This window comes from Wolffia australiana, chromosome 19, assembly GCF_029677425.1.
Source record: "Wolffia australiana isolate 7733 chromosome 19, ASM2967742v1".
NCBI classification, from domain to species: domain Eukaryota; kingdom Viridiplantae; phylum Streptophyta; class Magnoliopsida; order Alismatales; family Araceae; genus Wolffia; species Wolffia australiana.
Window position 1 is genome coordinate 4,329,187 of NC_135853.1, and position 16,556 is coordinate 4,345,742.

At 37.7% G+C, this 16,556-nt stretch overlaps 1 protein-coding gene and 1 pseudogene across 1 annotated transcript; one reads left to right on the forward strand and one right to left on the reverse strand.

Moving 5' to 3' along the window:
- The first annotated feature begins 10,722 nt into the window (after positions 1–10,722).
- Positions 10,723–11,473, forward strand: LOC144715693 (protein MIZU-KUSSEI 1 pseudogene; annotated as a pseudogene).
- Positions 11,474–14,220: 2,747 nt separating this feature from the next.
- Positions 14,221–16,262, reverse strand: LOC144715745 (LYR family of Fe/S cluster biogenesis protein). Its single transcript, XM_078590716.1, has 2 exons — positions 15,961–16,262; positions 14,221–14,600 (listed from the first exon to the last, which is right to left on the reverse strand). The coding sequence occupies exons 1-2, from the start codon at positions 16,171–16,173 to the stop codon at positions 14,421–14,423; spliced, it is 393 nt and encodes a 130-aa protein (XP_078446842.1). The 5' UTR covers positions 16,174–16,262; the 3' UTR covers positions 14,221–14,420.
- Between the last annotated feature and the right edge of the window lie 294 nt (positions 16,263–16,556).

The window sequence follows — 16,556 nt, forward strand, 5'->3', positions numbered from 1 at the left end:
TATCTTCAACTTAATCTTAAATTCGCATGTCGAATGAAATAGAATGTGATTTCATGACCCACCAAGACTTCTAGGTGCAAAACATATTTTTCAAGTTGGAAGGCAATAGAAGTGGAGGGACTCCTGGAACAACAAATCGCTTTGGTCCGAGCAAAGGATCTATAGTGATTTCCTTGGACTCACATCATCAATATGTTCTCAACACCCTTCTATCCATATCCATCCAACTACATCCATCTGTCATTATATACTCATCCATATCTAATTCGTATCATACGTCATCATAATCATCCACCATCTCCCTTATTCCATATATTTATTCTTACAAATAAATCTCTGATTATCACATTATTATCTCACCATATTTTGTGTTTTATAAAATATATGTTATACACCTTTAATCACCACTTAAAAATTTATTAATTCATTTAGGAATACTTAGAGATTGTGAACATAACATTTAGGAATAGAGACTCTGAAAGATTTAGGAACAGAGGCGTAGCAAACTTGTAGAAGACGGTTACAGTAGCCTAATTTTTTATCTTATAACAGTCTCAAAGAGAGAAGTTAAGAGGAGGAGATGTCGAGAGCTAACAATTAGGTTGAAAACCCATGATTCCATTTAGGTCATCATATGCCTATCTAAATTAAAGCATAAAAATTTATATAACCCAAACTCGATATTCCTAGTAATAGTCAAATAAAAAGGTAACAAAATGGTACAAACAGGAATACGTAAAAATAGAAATCGAAAGGGTATTTTTTACTCTTAAAAATTACAAAATCGCCATTCCCACTGGAGATGACCCTTAATCAACAGAATATAATCAGATATTTTGTATCTAGGTCTTATAAATTTTATTGATTAACTCAATCATTAAAGAAAAATTAACATCCCAAAAATTGAATTCTTTAGTGTTCCAAGATAATATCCAGTTAGGGTACAATTTAGCCTTGTAAAAATATTTCTATGACATTCATATATAAAAAGGTTATGTAAATTGTGTTTGTCAGGGTTGATTTAAAATATTGATTTTAGGCTAAGTTCAGGGTCCTATATCACAAGTACATATTTTAATATTTCAGGCCAATAAATTTAATTGAGAACATCATAGTTTTTAAATGGATATCCAAAATTCATAAATATATCTTTTTTACAGAAACCCCTTGTCCAATGAAATTTTTTTAGAAAAATCATGTTAATCATTGGATTATTTCCATACCATGTAGATGGGTAAATAAATGAACTATTTGTAGTTAAATAAAAGTGTTATTGGAATATTTATCTTTATTCTCCTCTATGTTAAATGTGTAAATCTTTTCATTTTGGTCTAAAATGTTCACTAAAATTATATGTTAATGAGAAGATCAACTCATGTATGTATTTTTATAGTAGCACTATTCAAATATTTTATTTAATATAAACATAAGATGGAAATTAATTTTTGTTTAATGATAAAAATAACTTTATCGATCTTCTGTATGTTTTATGATTAAAAATATTTTTTTTATGATAACTAATATATTTTGGATATTTTTCAGCATTGAACTCATGGGTAAATAATTTCTATTATTTAATTACTCAATGCTGTATGGTTTTATAGGGGTATTATAAAATTTTGAGAATTAATTTCCACTATTTTTAAGTAAAACATTAATCTTGGTAAACATTAATATTCTTTAAGCTATCCACTATTTTTAAGTAAAAAAGGTAAAAATCATCATTTATGGAATTGATAATAAGAAGAGTATAGTCTTGATAAGACGGTAAGTATTAATCTCAATTCTATAATCATGCAGCCACAAATGGTCTAGGCATCTGCAGGCATCCAAATTTCTTATCCGCGATGAAATCATAAAAAATCAAATTAAGAAATATCTATGATAATAATGGTGAAAAATATAAAACAAGTATAATTAAACCTATAATCATTACTCTTCTGTGTCATTTCCTATGTGTTAATCATAATATTTTAAAACTAGAAATTGAGTAAAAATGATAATGAGGAGGCAAAGTTATAACTTAAATTTGATTTTTTTAGAAATTAGTTTAATGACAAAATTAGTGTTGTTTCTACTTAGCATCCAAATTCTAGGGGCAGAATGGTGTATTTGAGTTGAGTAGGATTTCATTAAAGTGATGGGAATTGATGATACTGCTTCCATAAACGGGTAGTATTTTTGTTATTTTAGGCATACTTAACAAAACAAGTTTAGTTGAATCATGATTGGAGTCGAGAAAAAAAAACTTGACACATTAAATTAAGTTATACATATAATGAATGAACAGCTGATATGGTCATACATATTTCATTGGACTTTGTTGTCCAACATTGGTTGAAATCATATTGACAAATATGTTGGAGGGAAAAAATATAGAGAAATATGGTGAGTGATCCAATGGTTTAATTTCATTCAAGTTATCACTGTTGGGTTCTGTAGTTTGATTCATCCATGAAAAATACATTCCATAGATGCGGAAGCATGGTCGATCGATTCTCAATCGATCTATTAAACAAAATATTGTAGTGCCTTTTGGGGAACACGTTCCACCCTTGACTTTGTCATTCCGAGATCGTTCTGAAGCCGTTCACGCATCCGACCTCTAGAAGTATCCACGCGATCGCTCGGAGCTTGGATCTCCACCTCTTCTTCTTCACTTCTTCTTGAGAACCTTGAAGATCTCCTCACCATGAAGACTCTCTTCCTTGGAAGTGTAGAAGAGAGTGGAGAGGGGAGGGGCTCTCAAATGAAACTTGCATGGGTGTCTAAAATGAGATCCCTTTCCCTCTTTATATTTCACTTAAGGTTTTTCTCCAAAACCCTCCAAAGAAAAATATACCCACCAATGCCCTTATGACCTTGTGCGTGTGACCCTCTAGGCCCATGTATCGTTCTAGTTAATAACTTAAATGGCCCAATAACATTTATTGACCAACCTTATTAATTAACTATATCAACATATAGATTAATTAAATAAGGATCGATTTAACCCAATCGACAAGTTAAGTTTCCAGCCCGTGGGGTGCCAAGCTACACCTCGTGCTCTAGAGGATACCGAGTAGTCTCGAACTCTCTCATGGAACCTTTACCGTCATCGATTACCGTATATGTGATAACTTGCAAATTAACAAGATTAATTAATGAATTTTATATTATATTTATGTGTTTTAATGACTATATTTCCATGTTATCATATTAAAATAAAGATAGATCATTTAACCTTTAATTTTATTATTAATTCTGATTTTTTATCATTTTTTTTATGGAATTTAACTTCATTTCAGTGAAGAAATATTTTTTACAGGGTTTTAAATACTTGGCTAAAGGTTGGTAAGTGTTTCCATGATTTTTCTGGAATTTTTCATATTTTTATATAATTTTTTGACCATTATATAGCCAAGAAATGATTTTTACATATTTAAATAACACATATATTATTTATTTGGCATTTATAATATATTTAAATATTTACTAAGGAGTATCCACGTCATTCCCCCGGGCGAATAAATGGATATATTTATTTAAATAAGAATAAAGAGAGAGAGAGAGAATGAGTGGTTATTATTATATAATAAATAGAGAGAAGAGAGAGAGAAGAATAGTCAACATAAGCGGCTATGATTTAAAATATATAAAAGAGAGAAGAATAGTCAACATAAGTGGCTATGATTTAAAATATTTAAAGAGAGAAGAGAGAGAAGAATAGCGGCTTATGATTTAAAATAAAAGAGAGAAGAATGGTCAAAGATTACGGCTAAGAGAATAAAAAAATATATATATTTTTAAAAAAGACCTTTTGTCCTTTTCTTTTGTTTTTATTATTTCAGGGTGACGTGGAGAATTCCTAGCCGTTCAAATGACGAAATCACTTGCCAATGATTGCGGGCGGACGACGCGCACAACAACGTGTCAGGGCGTGATCCGAGAAAGCAGAAAACGAGAAATAATCATGCTAGCCAATCAAAACGCGCCATTTCCAAGCTTATTGGAGGAGAGATAAATAAATCCAACGGCTCAGATTTTTTCTCACTAAAACCTTGATATCTTGAGATCTACATGTCCGATTGGGCTGAAATTTTGAGGGTAGGTTCTTCTTTTCCCCCTCTACAATCCAGACGGTTGGATCTTTAAATGGAGGTCTGGAAAAGGGCGAAAATCACTTTTGGAGGCTCTCCCCAAGCAATTGGCCAGGAAGGACACAGGAGGCATTGTGGAAGGCGTCAGATCTGGATCTCTTTATCAAATTTGTAAGTTTCTGAATTGTATTTGATCATCTTCTAGAACGATTCGAAAACGCCTTGGCATGGGCGAAATGTACATGCCCTAGATTCATGTTTTGAATGCATCAGCACTTCTTTTTGATTTGGATTCAAGATCTGACTTTTGATAATTAATTCTTAATCATTTTAGGACATTTCTGCTTCATTACATTTTTAATTTAGGGTCGAAATTGGGGCTTTCCCCAATTTCTTCACTTTCTCTCTCTAGGTTAATTTGATTTGTTTCTCTCTCTAGATTTCGGTTTTTATTGTTTAGGAATTTAATTTAATATATAAAAAACCCAAAAATAAAATTTGAACCGAAAATTCGTCCATTTTGAACTCCAATTCAAAAATCACTTTCTTGATTATTAAATTCCCAATTTTAATTCTGAAAATTATTATAAATTTTATTAAATTGGTAAATTAATAATTTATATTTTTATGAGCTTAAAATAATAATAATATTCTTATCTGGAATTATCTGACCGAAATCAAAATTAAGTTTTACTTAATTTTGATTATTTTAAGAATATTATTTAATATTAATTGAATTAAATATTGCAAAATTCAAAATTACTTGACTTGATTCATAAAAATTGTTTGAAAATTCTGAATTGTTGCCTCCTTGCGGATCGACCCCTTGCTTGCTCTATATTCTTATTTAGTAATTAAGGGAATTATAAATTTATTGCATAAGTCTAAAAAGCGCAACGACCACGTAATTTTACGTGATTTTTCGGCTTATCAATATGTATAATCCATCATCCGCGCGAGACTCTCGAATGACTTAGATCATGGTTTATCGTCAAACTCTAATCCGTCATTCGATTAGTACTGATGCGTAACGGGGATCATTGGAGATCGCCTTCTCCAATATCCTCACTACCCTGGCCAGGGATTTTCTTGCATCGTCTTCCTCGAGTCAATCTCCTCTTATACCGAGGGCGGATGATCCCATCTTGACCATCTCTGTAAGTTTCTTACTACATCCAATCTATAACTTATTTGAATCCTATGATTAGAGACTCATATATCACAGTCAAAATGTAGTCGTCTGCTTACGAGATGTCCTTGGTGTCTCAGGTCAGTGGATCACTTATACAACCGTGACTTGAATCAACCTGATTGACGTTTAGGTATAATACCATTCAGGGATTCATACGGACCAATTCAGTGAACTCTTTCTCCAAAGAGCACCCACTATCTGTCCTTAGTGTCTCCACACTAATAGCTACAGAATCAGCTATACTTATCGAATAAGTAGGATCAGCTAGTGCTATTCTATCCGGATAATTCGATGTCCGTCTCGACTATCCTCGAATAGGAATATTTAGAATACATGTTTAAAGACTAGTGATCACTGTATTATGATCTCATCATAATTCACTTTGTCATTGCACGTATTCGTGGACTTCATTATAAACATCACATGGAATAATAATGAATGCAAATAATTTATTCAATGAACTTAAATATACATGGTAGTGTGATTGGCTTGACGGCCACATAATATCCATCAATCACAGCATATGGTGTGTCTATTAATATGTTTTTCAAGGACTGCAACATGTTCTGGAAGGATTAATAAAACTTAACATTTGAAGACTTAATGAGTGAGAATGACTGTAAGTGGATATATATTGCATGTATCAACACTTCTTTATTTTTTTAAGCTTCCATTTTTGTGTTGTTCACCCCTTTAAAAAAAGATGATAAAAAATAATATAAAATATAAAACATTAATATATATAAAATAAAAAACAGAAAAAGATAAAATAAAAAAGAGAAAATAAAAAAGGGGTTTCTTTCTTTGGAAGCAAGTTTTTCTAAGGAAGTGTTGATCATTATTTTTATGATCCTTTGCCTAGGTAAACACATGCCTAGATTATCCACCATCCTCATCTTTCTCTACAGCCTTCTGATGTATTCTGCTCATTCATCTATTCTTGGGAGTAGGCTATCTAAGTATCATTTACTTACTCTTACACCATCTTTAAACCGTCCATTGTTCTCTTCCTTCTTTACCAAGATTTAGATAGGTGCCTCATCACCCATGTTTCATTGTTACACATTTGATATTATTTGCTTATACATTAGGAGTAGAATTTTCATTACTTATTTTCAGGTAGAGAGAAAGTGGAGACCCAGACAAAAGTAACCGCTGTGAGAGAGTGATCTGGCTTATGAGAGGTTTGAGGCCCACCTTTTAAAATGAGAAAAGTGAGAAAATTCCAGGGTTATAGTATCATACCTAGTGTGAAGTAGGCTTCACTCATCATCACCACCAGCTCTAAATGCATTCCTAAAAAGGCTAGTGTCTAAAGTTTTGTAGAGAATATTCCTACACCAAGAGGGGCATTTCCATGCATTCCTAAAAAGGCTAGTGTCTAAAGTTTTGTAGAGAATATTCATGATAAATATGTTATTGATCTGTTTAACACTTTATGCATGTGTCTTCATTTGTTTCAAGGTTAATGGACAACGAAAGGAGAACATAATGAGCATTTCTAAGGGACTAGAAATGATTAAGTTGGGGAGTATTTAATAATCATAAATTCCATGCTACTTTAGTAATAATTTCATATATTTTATAATCTGATTTTAATTAAAATGATCATAAATCCATGTTCATGATGGTTAAAATCATTTATCGCACTTTTCGAATGAATTTGCATTTTTTCTTGATTTCATGGTCTTTTCACATAATTTTCTGAGATTATTAAAATAATTATTTTTTATTTATATTTAGATCAAAATTTTAAATGATTGGTTATATTATTAATTAATATTCTTATTTTTATAGATTTTATAGTATTTAATGGAATTTTATGAAGTTAAATTCATAAAGAAAATAATTTTATGAGTCTGAAAATATAATTTTTAATTTCTTTGAATATTTTTAATGAATTAATTGACTTTTTCTGCTCCTAGAAATTTATGCCACATTAGCTTACAATTTTCAGGAGAAAGAAAATCAGATTGCTCAGATTGCTTCCAAATTTAGAATTATTCTATAAAATCTGATTGAAATAGGTTAAATAGGATTGATATTTTCCAACTTTCCTACAATTATAATTTAAGTAAATTCATAAAATAAATATAAAAATACAAAAATATAAATTGAAGATAAAATTTTCTTATTCTATTCTTGCTACCTGTGGATTTAACCCTCACTCGCTCTATGCTCATAAGGAAATTATAAATAGTATTGTATAAACCAGAAACTTTGAATTAATATAATACATGCCCAGACACTGGTCCATCACATTTTTACTTGGTCAATACTAATATAATACATGCCTGGATCAGTCAAATGAGACCAAAATAGCTGCACAACATTTTCAAAAGATTAAATGATACATGATCTAGTAAAATAGATCATGTCATACAAATAACATTGTATATTGTGATTCTCATTTTTTTGAATTTGCAGCAGGAAATCTACATAACGGAGCTATATCATGGAGGAATATTGATCAATAACTTATACTTTCTTTCATCATGGGGGAAAAATTTATTGTATGTCATGAGGAATTAGATCTCAGAAATGGGCTGAAAACATTTTCACAACCATAAGAATCAGTTATGGACTGTTAAAGCTATATTATGATGAACAGTCGAGCATTATGTTTCCAATGACGATAAATGTTTCAAATAACGTGAACATATATACATCAATTTATTAATAGTGAAGAAAAGAATAAAACAGAAGGATTTCTGCCAATGTTCTTTCATGAGCACGTTGATTACATGGGCCTCATACTTTAAAAAGATCAATAACTTTAGTAGGCACTAAATTTTAATGTTTTTTCTTATGCTAAAACTATCCTGTTTTTACACTCTAAACACTTTTCAATTGATCTTCATGAACAATTCACAGGACAATATATGTTTCATGATGAATTTGGTTGCAGCAAAACTGATAAATGTCCATCTTATTCAGTAGTAGTGTGATGATGACCCATAATAAAACATCTTGAAAATAATTGAAAACTTTTGATCTCAGAAAGTCAAAATACATAAAAATCGTATAAGTGGGACATTGTTTGGTTTAATTTCTTAAGTGGCCATGTGTAAATGTTACTCTATACCATAGTGTCATCCATTATCCCAATAAAGTGATTCAAATATGTCTTATATGGGTTTCCTCTTACTTGTAAGGTACATAAATATGTTGATACTAAGTTAATCATCATTTAATGATGGATTGATATGACTTTATTCTAGGAATTAAGCCATACCTTGTATTTAAATAAAGTTATTGTGACATTTTGTTATTCTCAAATAGGACACCCCATTATCACAGATTATGAAGATCACTTGTGTTATCTATACAGGAAGACATGTGTCCCCAAGTTCTTTAGCTTAAAATATTTTCTTTAGTTTTAAAGATTCATAAATGAGTTTAAGAATGGCTTCACTGTTGGCTATTTGAGTCATCTGTAAGATACATTAAAATTATAGATGTCACATTCTCAGGAAAGCCATGTTCCAATGTTTTACAAATGCAATGGAATTCTCCTAATTACTCAGTCTTTTACAGTATTATATCCCACTAGGGACATTTTAGTCATTTTCACTTCACATGTTTATATTCCCATTTAAATAGTACAGTCCTCCCCTTAGGATTGCAGTAAAGAAGTAAAGATAAGCTGGAAGTGCAGTTTCAGCCTCGTCTCTCCTTGCTTCTATGTGTCCATCCTCCTTGTCCTCCTCTACACTCCATTTCCCCAGGCAGTCATCTCTGCTTCACCGCATCTTCAGGTGGCTCATCACCCTACCATCTTGAAAAAGCAAACTCTCCTTGAAACTGAAATCTCAACGCCAGCCACAGGATTTAACAAACATCTAAATTCTCCCTAGCATCACCCACATAACCTCTTCCTATAAATGTTAAAATACTCATAACAGCTCACTTTCTATGGTTACATTTTCTCTAACCTTCTGCTGCATCATCTTATTCTCTATAAATAGATATGGGCTCAATCCATGTTTGTTTGTATAAATGTTAAAACATACATGCATGTATGCATGCATGTTTGTATGTGTGTATGTATGTAAGCATTCAGATGTATATATGTATGTATGAATGTAGGCATGCATGTGCGTATGTATGCACACATGTATGTCTGCATGTATATATTTATGTATGTATGGATGCATGTGTGCATGCATGTATGTATGCGTGCAGATGTATGTATGCATGCATGCAGATGAATGTCTGTTTGGATGGATGTATGAATGTGTGCATGTATGTGTGTATATATGCACACATTTATGTCTGCATACATGCATGTGTACACATGTAAGTCTGTATGCATGCATGTATGCATGTCTGTATGCATCTATGCATGCATAGATGTATGAATGCCTGTGCGCATGTATGTATGCATGTGTGCAGATGTATATATGTATGAATGCATATATGTACATATGTATGTATGCATGCATGCATGTCCGCATGCATGTATGCATGTATGCAGATGTACGTATGTTAGGATGGATGGATGGATGGATGGATGTATGAATGAGTGCATGTATGTGTGTATATATGCACACATGTACATCTGCATGCATGCATCTATGCATGTCTGTATGCATCTATGCATGCATAGATGTATGAATGCATGTGCACATGTATGTATGCATGTGTGCAGATGTATATATGTATGCATGCATATATGTATATATGCATGCATGCATGTGCGCAGATGTATATATGTATGCATGCAGATGTACATCTGTTTGGATGGATGGATGGATGTATGAATGTATATAGTTCCGGGTCGTCTCGGAAGTGGATGAAGGACGGGAAGGGATGAATTTCGTGCCATCCTACGTCCGATGTTAGCTCAAGGACAAAGGATGGGATGGTTTTTCGCCCACCGACAGAAAAACCGTCCCGTCCAATAATCTCGGGACGGTTTTTTGTCCCGACCAGTCCTCCCAGGTCGAATTTTTGTCCCGAAATTAGTCCCGGACAAAGAAATACATTTTATATTTTGAATATATTAATATAGCTTAAAATACAGGGACTTTGATGCAAATTGTCATAGTGAGGCCACATGGCAACATCTCAACTGTCAGATGTGAATACGGCGGTTTTCCGTCCAGATTCGTCCGTCCATCGTCCGTAGACCTCGGGACGGATGATTTTTTCGTCCCACGGGACGAAAATCGTCCCGTCCGCGTCCCTGCACTATATGTGCGTATATATGCACACATGTACGTCTGTAAGCTTGCATGTATGCATGTCTGTATGTATCTATGCATGCATAGGTGTATGAATGCATCTAGGTATGCGCGCATGCATGGTTATGAGTGGAGAGGGCTAGAAATAGGCAACAACAGCGGCACCCTAGGAATAGGAGGAGAACATGGCAACTCCCTGAAAGCAAGCGGAACCGCAAGCATCTCCCTCTTCTTCCCACATCTCTCCACATCCCCCCCCCCCCACATCATCATCATCTCTCTCTCCTGCTCGGGCAAGGCAGGATGCCACCGCCAGAGGAGCCGGCGGAGGACCGGCCGCTCCCGCTGCTCCTCCCCTCGCACGGCAAGCGCCCGGCCGGGCCAGCCAAGCTCTTCCGGGCCGTCCGCGGCGCCTTCCGGGCGCTGCCGATCCTGAACCCGGGCTGCCGCCTGCCCGCGCCGCCCGCGCCGCCCCCGACCGGCGCGGGTCGCATGACCGGCACCCTCTTCGGCCTGCGCAAGGCCCGCATCAGCCTGGCCCTCCAAGAGACCCCCCGCAGCCTGCCCGTAGCGCTTCTCGAGCTGCCCATCGCCACGCCCAAGCTTCTCCAGGAGATGGGCGCCGGGCTGGTCAGAATAGCCATGGAGTGCGAGAAGAGGGCCGGGAAGACCAGGCTGCTCGACGAACCGCTATGGACCATGTACTGCAACGGGCGGCGCGCCGGTGGCGCGGCCCGGCGCGAGCCCGGGGAGGCGGATTTGAAGGTGATGAAGCTGTTGCACGCGGTGTCGATGGGGGCCGGGGTGCTGCCCGGGGAGGCCGGGCAGGGGGGGGAGGGCGGGGAGTTGACTTATATGCGGGCGCACTTTGACCGCGTGGTGGGGTCCCGGGACTCGGAGACGTTCTACATGCTCAACCCTGATGGGAATGGCGGGCCCGAGCTCTCCATCTTCTTCGTCAGGATCTGAGCTTTCGTGCTTTGTTTGTTTATCTCTCTCTCTCTCTGTCTCTCTTTCGTGCTGGTGTTGTGGTGAGAGAGATGGAGGGATGGAGAGAGAGAGATGTGTATGGAGAGATTGTTTGTGGGTCTGATGGATGCGATAATCTGAGGAAGAAGATCGAGCAAAGAGTGCGACGGTTTTGGTCGCGGTGAGAGAGATGGAGGGAAGGACATAGACATATATACACAGAGCGGGAGAGAGAGAGAGAGAGAGATTGTTTGTGGGTATGATGGATGTGATAATCTGAGGAAGAAGATCGAGCAAAGGGTGTGACGGTTTTGGTTGTGGTGAGAGAGATGGAGGGATGGAGAGAGAGAGAGAGAGAGAGAGAGAGATAGAGAGTTTGTTTGTTGGTATGATGGATGTGATAATCTGAGGAGGAAGATCGAGCAAAGTGTGCGACGGTTTTGGTTTGTAGTGAGAGAGATGGAGGGAAGGACATATACATATATATAGAGAGAGGGAGAGAGGGAGAGAGAGAGAGAGAGAGTTTGTTTGTGGGTATGATGGATGTGATAATCTGAGGATGAAGATCGAGCAAAGAGTTCGATGGTTTTGGTTGTGGTGAGAGAGATGGAGAGAGAGATGTGTAAGGAGAGATTGTCTGTGGGTGTGATGGATGTGATAATCTGAGGATGAAGATCGAGCAAGGGGGCGCTAGACAAAGTGGAGAAGTTCCCGGGGTAGAGAGGAGAAATGGGAATGATAAGAGGAGAGGTCAGACAGAGGGGTTGGGTTAGACCAAGGACGAGCCGCCTGAAGTCGCGGTGAGGTAGAGACAATCATGAGAGGTCGTAGAGGGAGAGAGGGGACTTAGGCAACAAGAGGAGAGACGAGTGGCCCTTACTTCATTCTTCTTGGTTGCTCTCCCAAAGTAAGGGCATTCTTATTTATAGGCAATACAAAATGACCAAATGATTAAAATGCCCTTGTGGGCTAACATGACCAGGCTACCCCTAGACCAGGCACAACACATTTTGGTTGTAGATAGAGAGAGAGATAGAGAGATAGAGAGAGAGAGAGAGAGAGAGAGAGAGAGAAGGAGAGAGGTTTTAGTGAAGAGTTTATCTTTGGGAAAGTGTTTGTGGGTTTGGTGGATGCGCAAATTTGAGGAAGAATATCTAGCAAAGGGTTCAACTCCTGTGCTTTCATGGATTTTCTGGATGGTTTCAGAATCCTGGTTTGTAAGACTTTCTGTCTTGGTTCTTTATCTCGTTCTCTGTTGTATTGTCTAACATCCTTAGCCTATTCTAGAGAGGGGGGGAGGTATATATATGTAAATACAGATAGAGGGAGGGGGTTTGATGGATGTTCAAATCTGAGGAAGAAGATTAAGCAGAGAGTTAATGGTTTTTCTAGATAGCTTCAGAATCTTGTTTTTTAGGACTTTCTGCTTTGGTTGTTTCTCTTGTTCTATGTAGTTTTGTCCACCAATCTCAGCCTAATTCATTACGAGAGAGGGGAAGATACATGTATTATATATATGTATGTATAAAGATGGAGAGATAGGAGAGGTATAGGGAGAGGGAGGGTGAGACAGAGAGAGAGAGAGAGAGAGAGAGGAGAGAGATTAATGCCAAGTAGTGTGTACTTAATCACCATTACACAAGGTTAACGAGGAAGGAAATCAAGCATAGGATGTCATAATAGTTTTTTTCTCAAGAGGAACTGATCAGTCGTCAACCATTAAAGATGATCTAAGACGTCATCTTCCTGACACGGCCGTGCTTGACATGTTTCTTACCTAGTTTTAGAGTTATATCATTTGTGATTTTCAGCCAGAGCTCTTTTCTTCTCTGCAATTTGTAGATTGAGTCCAATTCTAGAGAGAGAATAATATGGGCAAACAACAGTATGGGCTCAATCTCCATAAAATCAAGAAAAAGAATAAGCCAACGATTTGGCATTTTCTCCACCAATTCTAGTGAGAGAGATGGAGAATTTGATGGGCAAGTAACGTTGCTTTCGATAGCCATACAAAGTTGAAGAGGAAGAACTAAGCAAAAGATCCCACATTTGTGCTTTCATCGGTTCTCTGACAAGATTTTAATTCCTTTAATTTGTGATTTTCTCCATCCTAGAGAGGAGATATAAATTCACTTTTTCCTAAGTTCCTTCTTTTTATCTCTAACCGACTAACAGTATCAGGTCACTCTTAAGTGATACAGCTTTACTGGAGCAGATTTTATAGGGAAGAAGACACAGCAAAGGATGACATCGTTTGGATACTGCTAGTGAGAGGAGAGAGACACTGACACAAAGACAGAGAGTTAAGACTACCTGATTGAGAGAGAATGCAGAAGGCATAGAGAGAGAGAAGAGAGAGAAATATCACGTATGTCTGGAGAGACATGAAGACAGAGTTAGAGGAAGAGAGAGTCAGACGGAGAGAGAGATAGAGAGAGACGCATAAAGAGAGAGTTAAGAGAGAGACATAGAGAGAGTTAGAGATGGAGATAAGAGAGAGACACATAAAGAGAGAATTAAGAGAGAGACATAGAGAGAGTTAGAGATGGAGATAAGAGAGAGACACATAAAGAGAGAGGTAGAGAGAGAGAGAGAGATGACGAGAGAGTTACAGGGGGGCATAGAGAGAGAAGGAGAAACATATAAGGAGTGAGTTAGAGGGAAAGATAAAGAGAGAGAGACATGAAAAGATTCAGAGGGAGAGAGAGGAAGCAACACAGACAGCGAGGGAAGGAGAGATGGAGAGAGAGTGACAGAGATGGAAGAGAGATGGAGAGGGATAGAGAGAGAGAGAGAGCTGAACAGAGGCGCATTAATGGTTTCAAAGAGTTTGTGATACCAAGTTCACAAGGAAAAAAATGAAGCAAAAGATGCCACAGTTCTGCTTCATAGACACCCAGTGTCGGAATCCTATTATTTGGATTATCAGCCACGCAGAAAGAGAGAGCAAGAGAGCAAGAGAGATAGACAGATAGAAAGAGATATAGAGAGGGTTCAGAAGTAATTACTCTCATAGAAGCTCTTGAGGAAGTCGGAGCCAGACTGATCCTTGGAGGTGCCCTGTAACAACCTAGCGCCGATGACGTACTGCCCAATGATGTGGTGCCGCTGCTTGGCGTGCTCAGTGATGTTCCCAAGTTCCTCCATTCCCTTGAATAATAACATGTCTATCACCTGTCCTCCAGTATAGAGATAAGAGAGAGAGAGGTTAAAGACAGGTAGCCATGAAAATTCTAGATATGATAAGATCAAGAGGGTAGCATACTGTTAAAGAAGCATAGTGCAATGTAGAGAGAGAGAGAGAGAGTTCAATAAGACGGATTTTTGGAAGACGAACAATAGACTCTAGAATTCATCAAACCCATCTGGGGAGATCCAGCGACCCAAATATGTGATTTTAATTTTACTAAATTGGGAACTCTTGGCATTCCCCAACTATGAACTTTTCAGCCAATTTAACGAAAACTTGGCATAGGGAATCGAGATGCTCTTGGATATTTCGGTTTTACACGTATATGCCATTCACTAGGATTCAGTGGGAAAAACTTTGAAGTGAGGAGATTCTTGGGAAGCATAATCGACAAAGACTAGGGTTTGGCATCAATGACGACGATGGCAAATCATCATCATCATTGGGTTTCTGGTAGAAATTATTCTCATAGATATTGTTGTTGATCAGCTGACAATGAAACAATCATCATCGTATTTATCTTCATCTGGCTTCTACGAGATTGCATCATCATCATCATCATCATCATCATCATCATCATCATCATCATCATCATCATCATCATCATCATCATCATCATAATCATCATCATCATAGGCCATTGCATTTCAAGCCAAGATAATGCATTTAATCATGCCATCATCATCTGGCTTCCCAGGGTCATCATCCTCATCGTCCTTGTTATCCAGCCGAAGATGAATTTGTCATCTTCATTCACAATGACCAAATTTTGGGATGATGAAATGATGGCGAATTCATCCGCCAACCCTACATAAGAACATATGGGTATTCATATCACAAAATTTTGGAGACTGATGTTGCATATAGTTGTCAGCAAAAATCTTCAATACACCCTAGGCTGTATAAAAATCTTCTCTTTTCTAATAATCGCCTGAATTTAATCAGGGAATAATAGAAAGAGTCCTCTCTCCAAGGATCAAGAACTATGAAGAGCTCATCTAGGTTTTAAGAGACTTTGGTAAGGCAAACATCACAGCAAACTACTCCGATGAAAAACGGAAGAAAGCCCATAAACACAAACCAATCGAAGTTGGCAGATAATCGGAAGAAAACCCATAAACACAATCCAATCGAAGTTTGCAGATAATCGGAAGAAAACCCATAAACACAATCCAATCGAAGTTTGCAGATAATCGGAAGAAAACACAGAAATGATATTCACGTTTTATCATCAACCAAAAGAACACTACGCTCATAACCCCAATTCGATCTTTAAAACCGAACCAAACTCCCTCCGCAGACGATTAACCGCGCAAAAAACAGAGAATTCGGCAGGGCCCGAACCTTAGGGTTCGTGACATGGGCATTCTTCCGGATCTGGGCGGAGATGCTGGCACGGAGCTGAGAAGGGGTGACGACGTCTTGGAGGGTGTAGATGTCCATGATGGCGGGAATTGCGCGGCATGCGGCCTTGAAGAAGTCGAAGACGCGAGCCCTGGCCTCCTCGAGGCTGGCAGAGTTTGGGGGCACCTTCACACTCCTCATCGTGAACGCCATGGCCGATCTCCGCTCCTCCCGATTCCCAAAATCCAACCTAGCTCGGCCCTTCCAGAGAAATTTGCAGCTCTGTTCTTCCTAATCCTAGTCTAGATTGCTGTATTAGTAAATTGGGAACGGCACGCCTGGGACGGGACGGGACGGATGACGATGGTGACGGATGAGCCGGTGACATAGATTCTGAGACTCCCCGTCACCGTCCAGATTGCTGTATATTAAATTGGAAACGACACGCCAAGGACGTGATGGGACGGATGACGATGGTGACGGATGAGCCCGCGACGTAGATTCTGAGACCCTCCGTCACCGTCTAGATTGCTGTATATTAAAGTGGGAACGACACGCCAAGGACGTGACAGGACGGATGACGATGGTGGTGGATG

What these genes read in the sequence shown, in the direction of transcription:
- LOC144715745 (XM_078590716.1), bottom strand. Translation starts at nt 16,173, where the DNA reads ATGGCGTTCACGATGAGGAGTGTGAAGGTGCCCCCAAACTCTGCCAGC. An exon ending in CCCATGTCACGAACCCTAAG is followed by an intron (nt 14,601 to 15,960) that starts GTTCGGGCCCTG and finishes ACTGGAGGACAG; the next exon opens with GTGATAGACATGTTATTATT.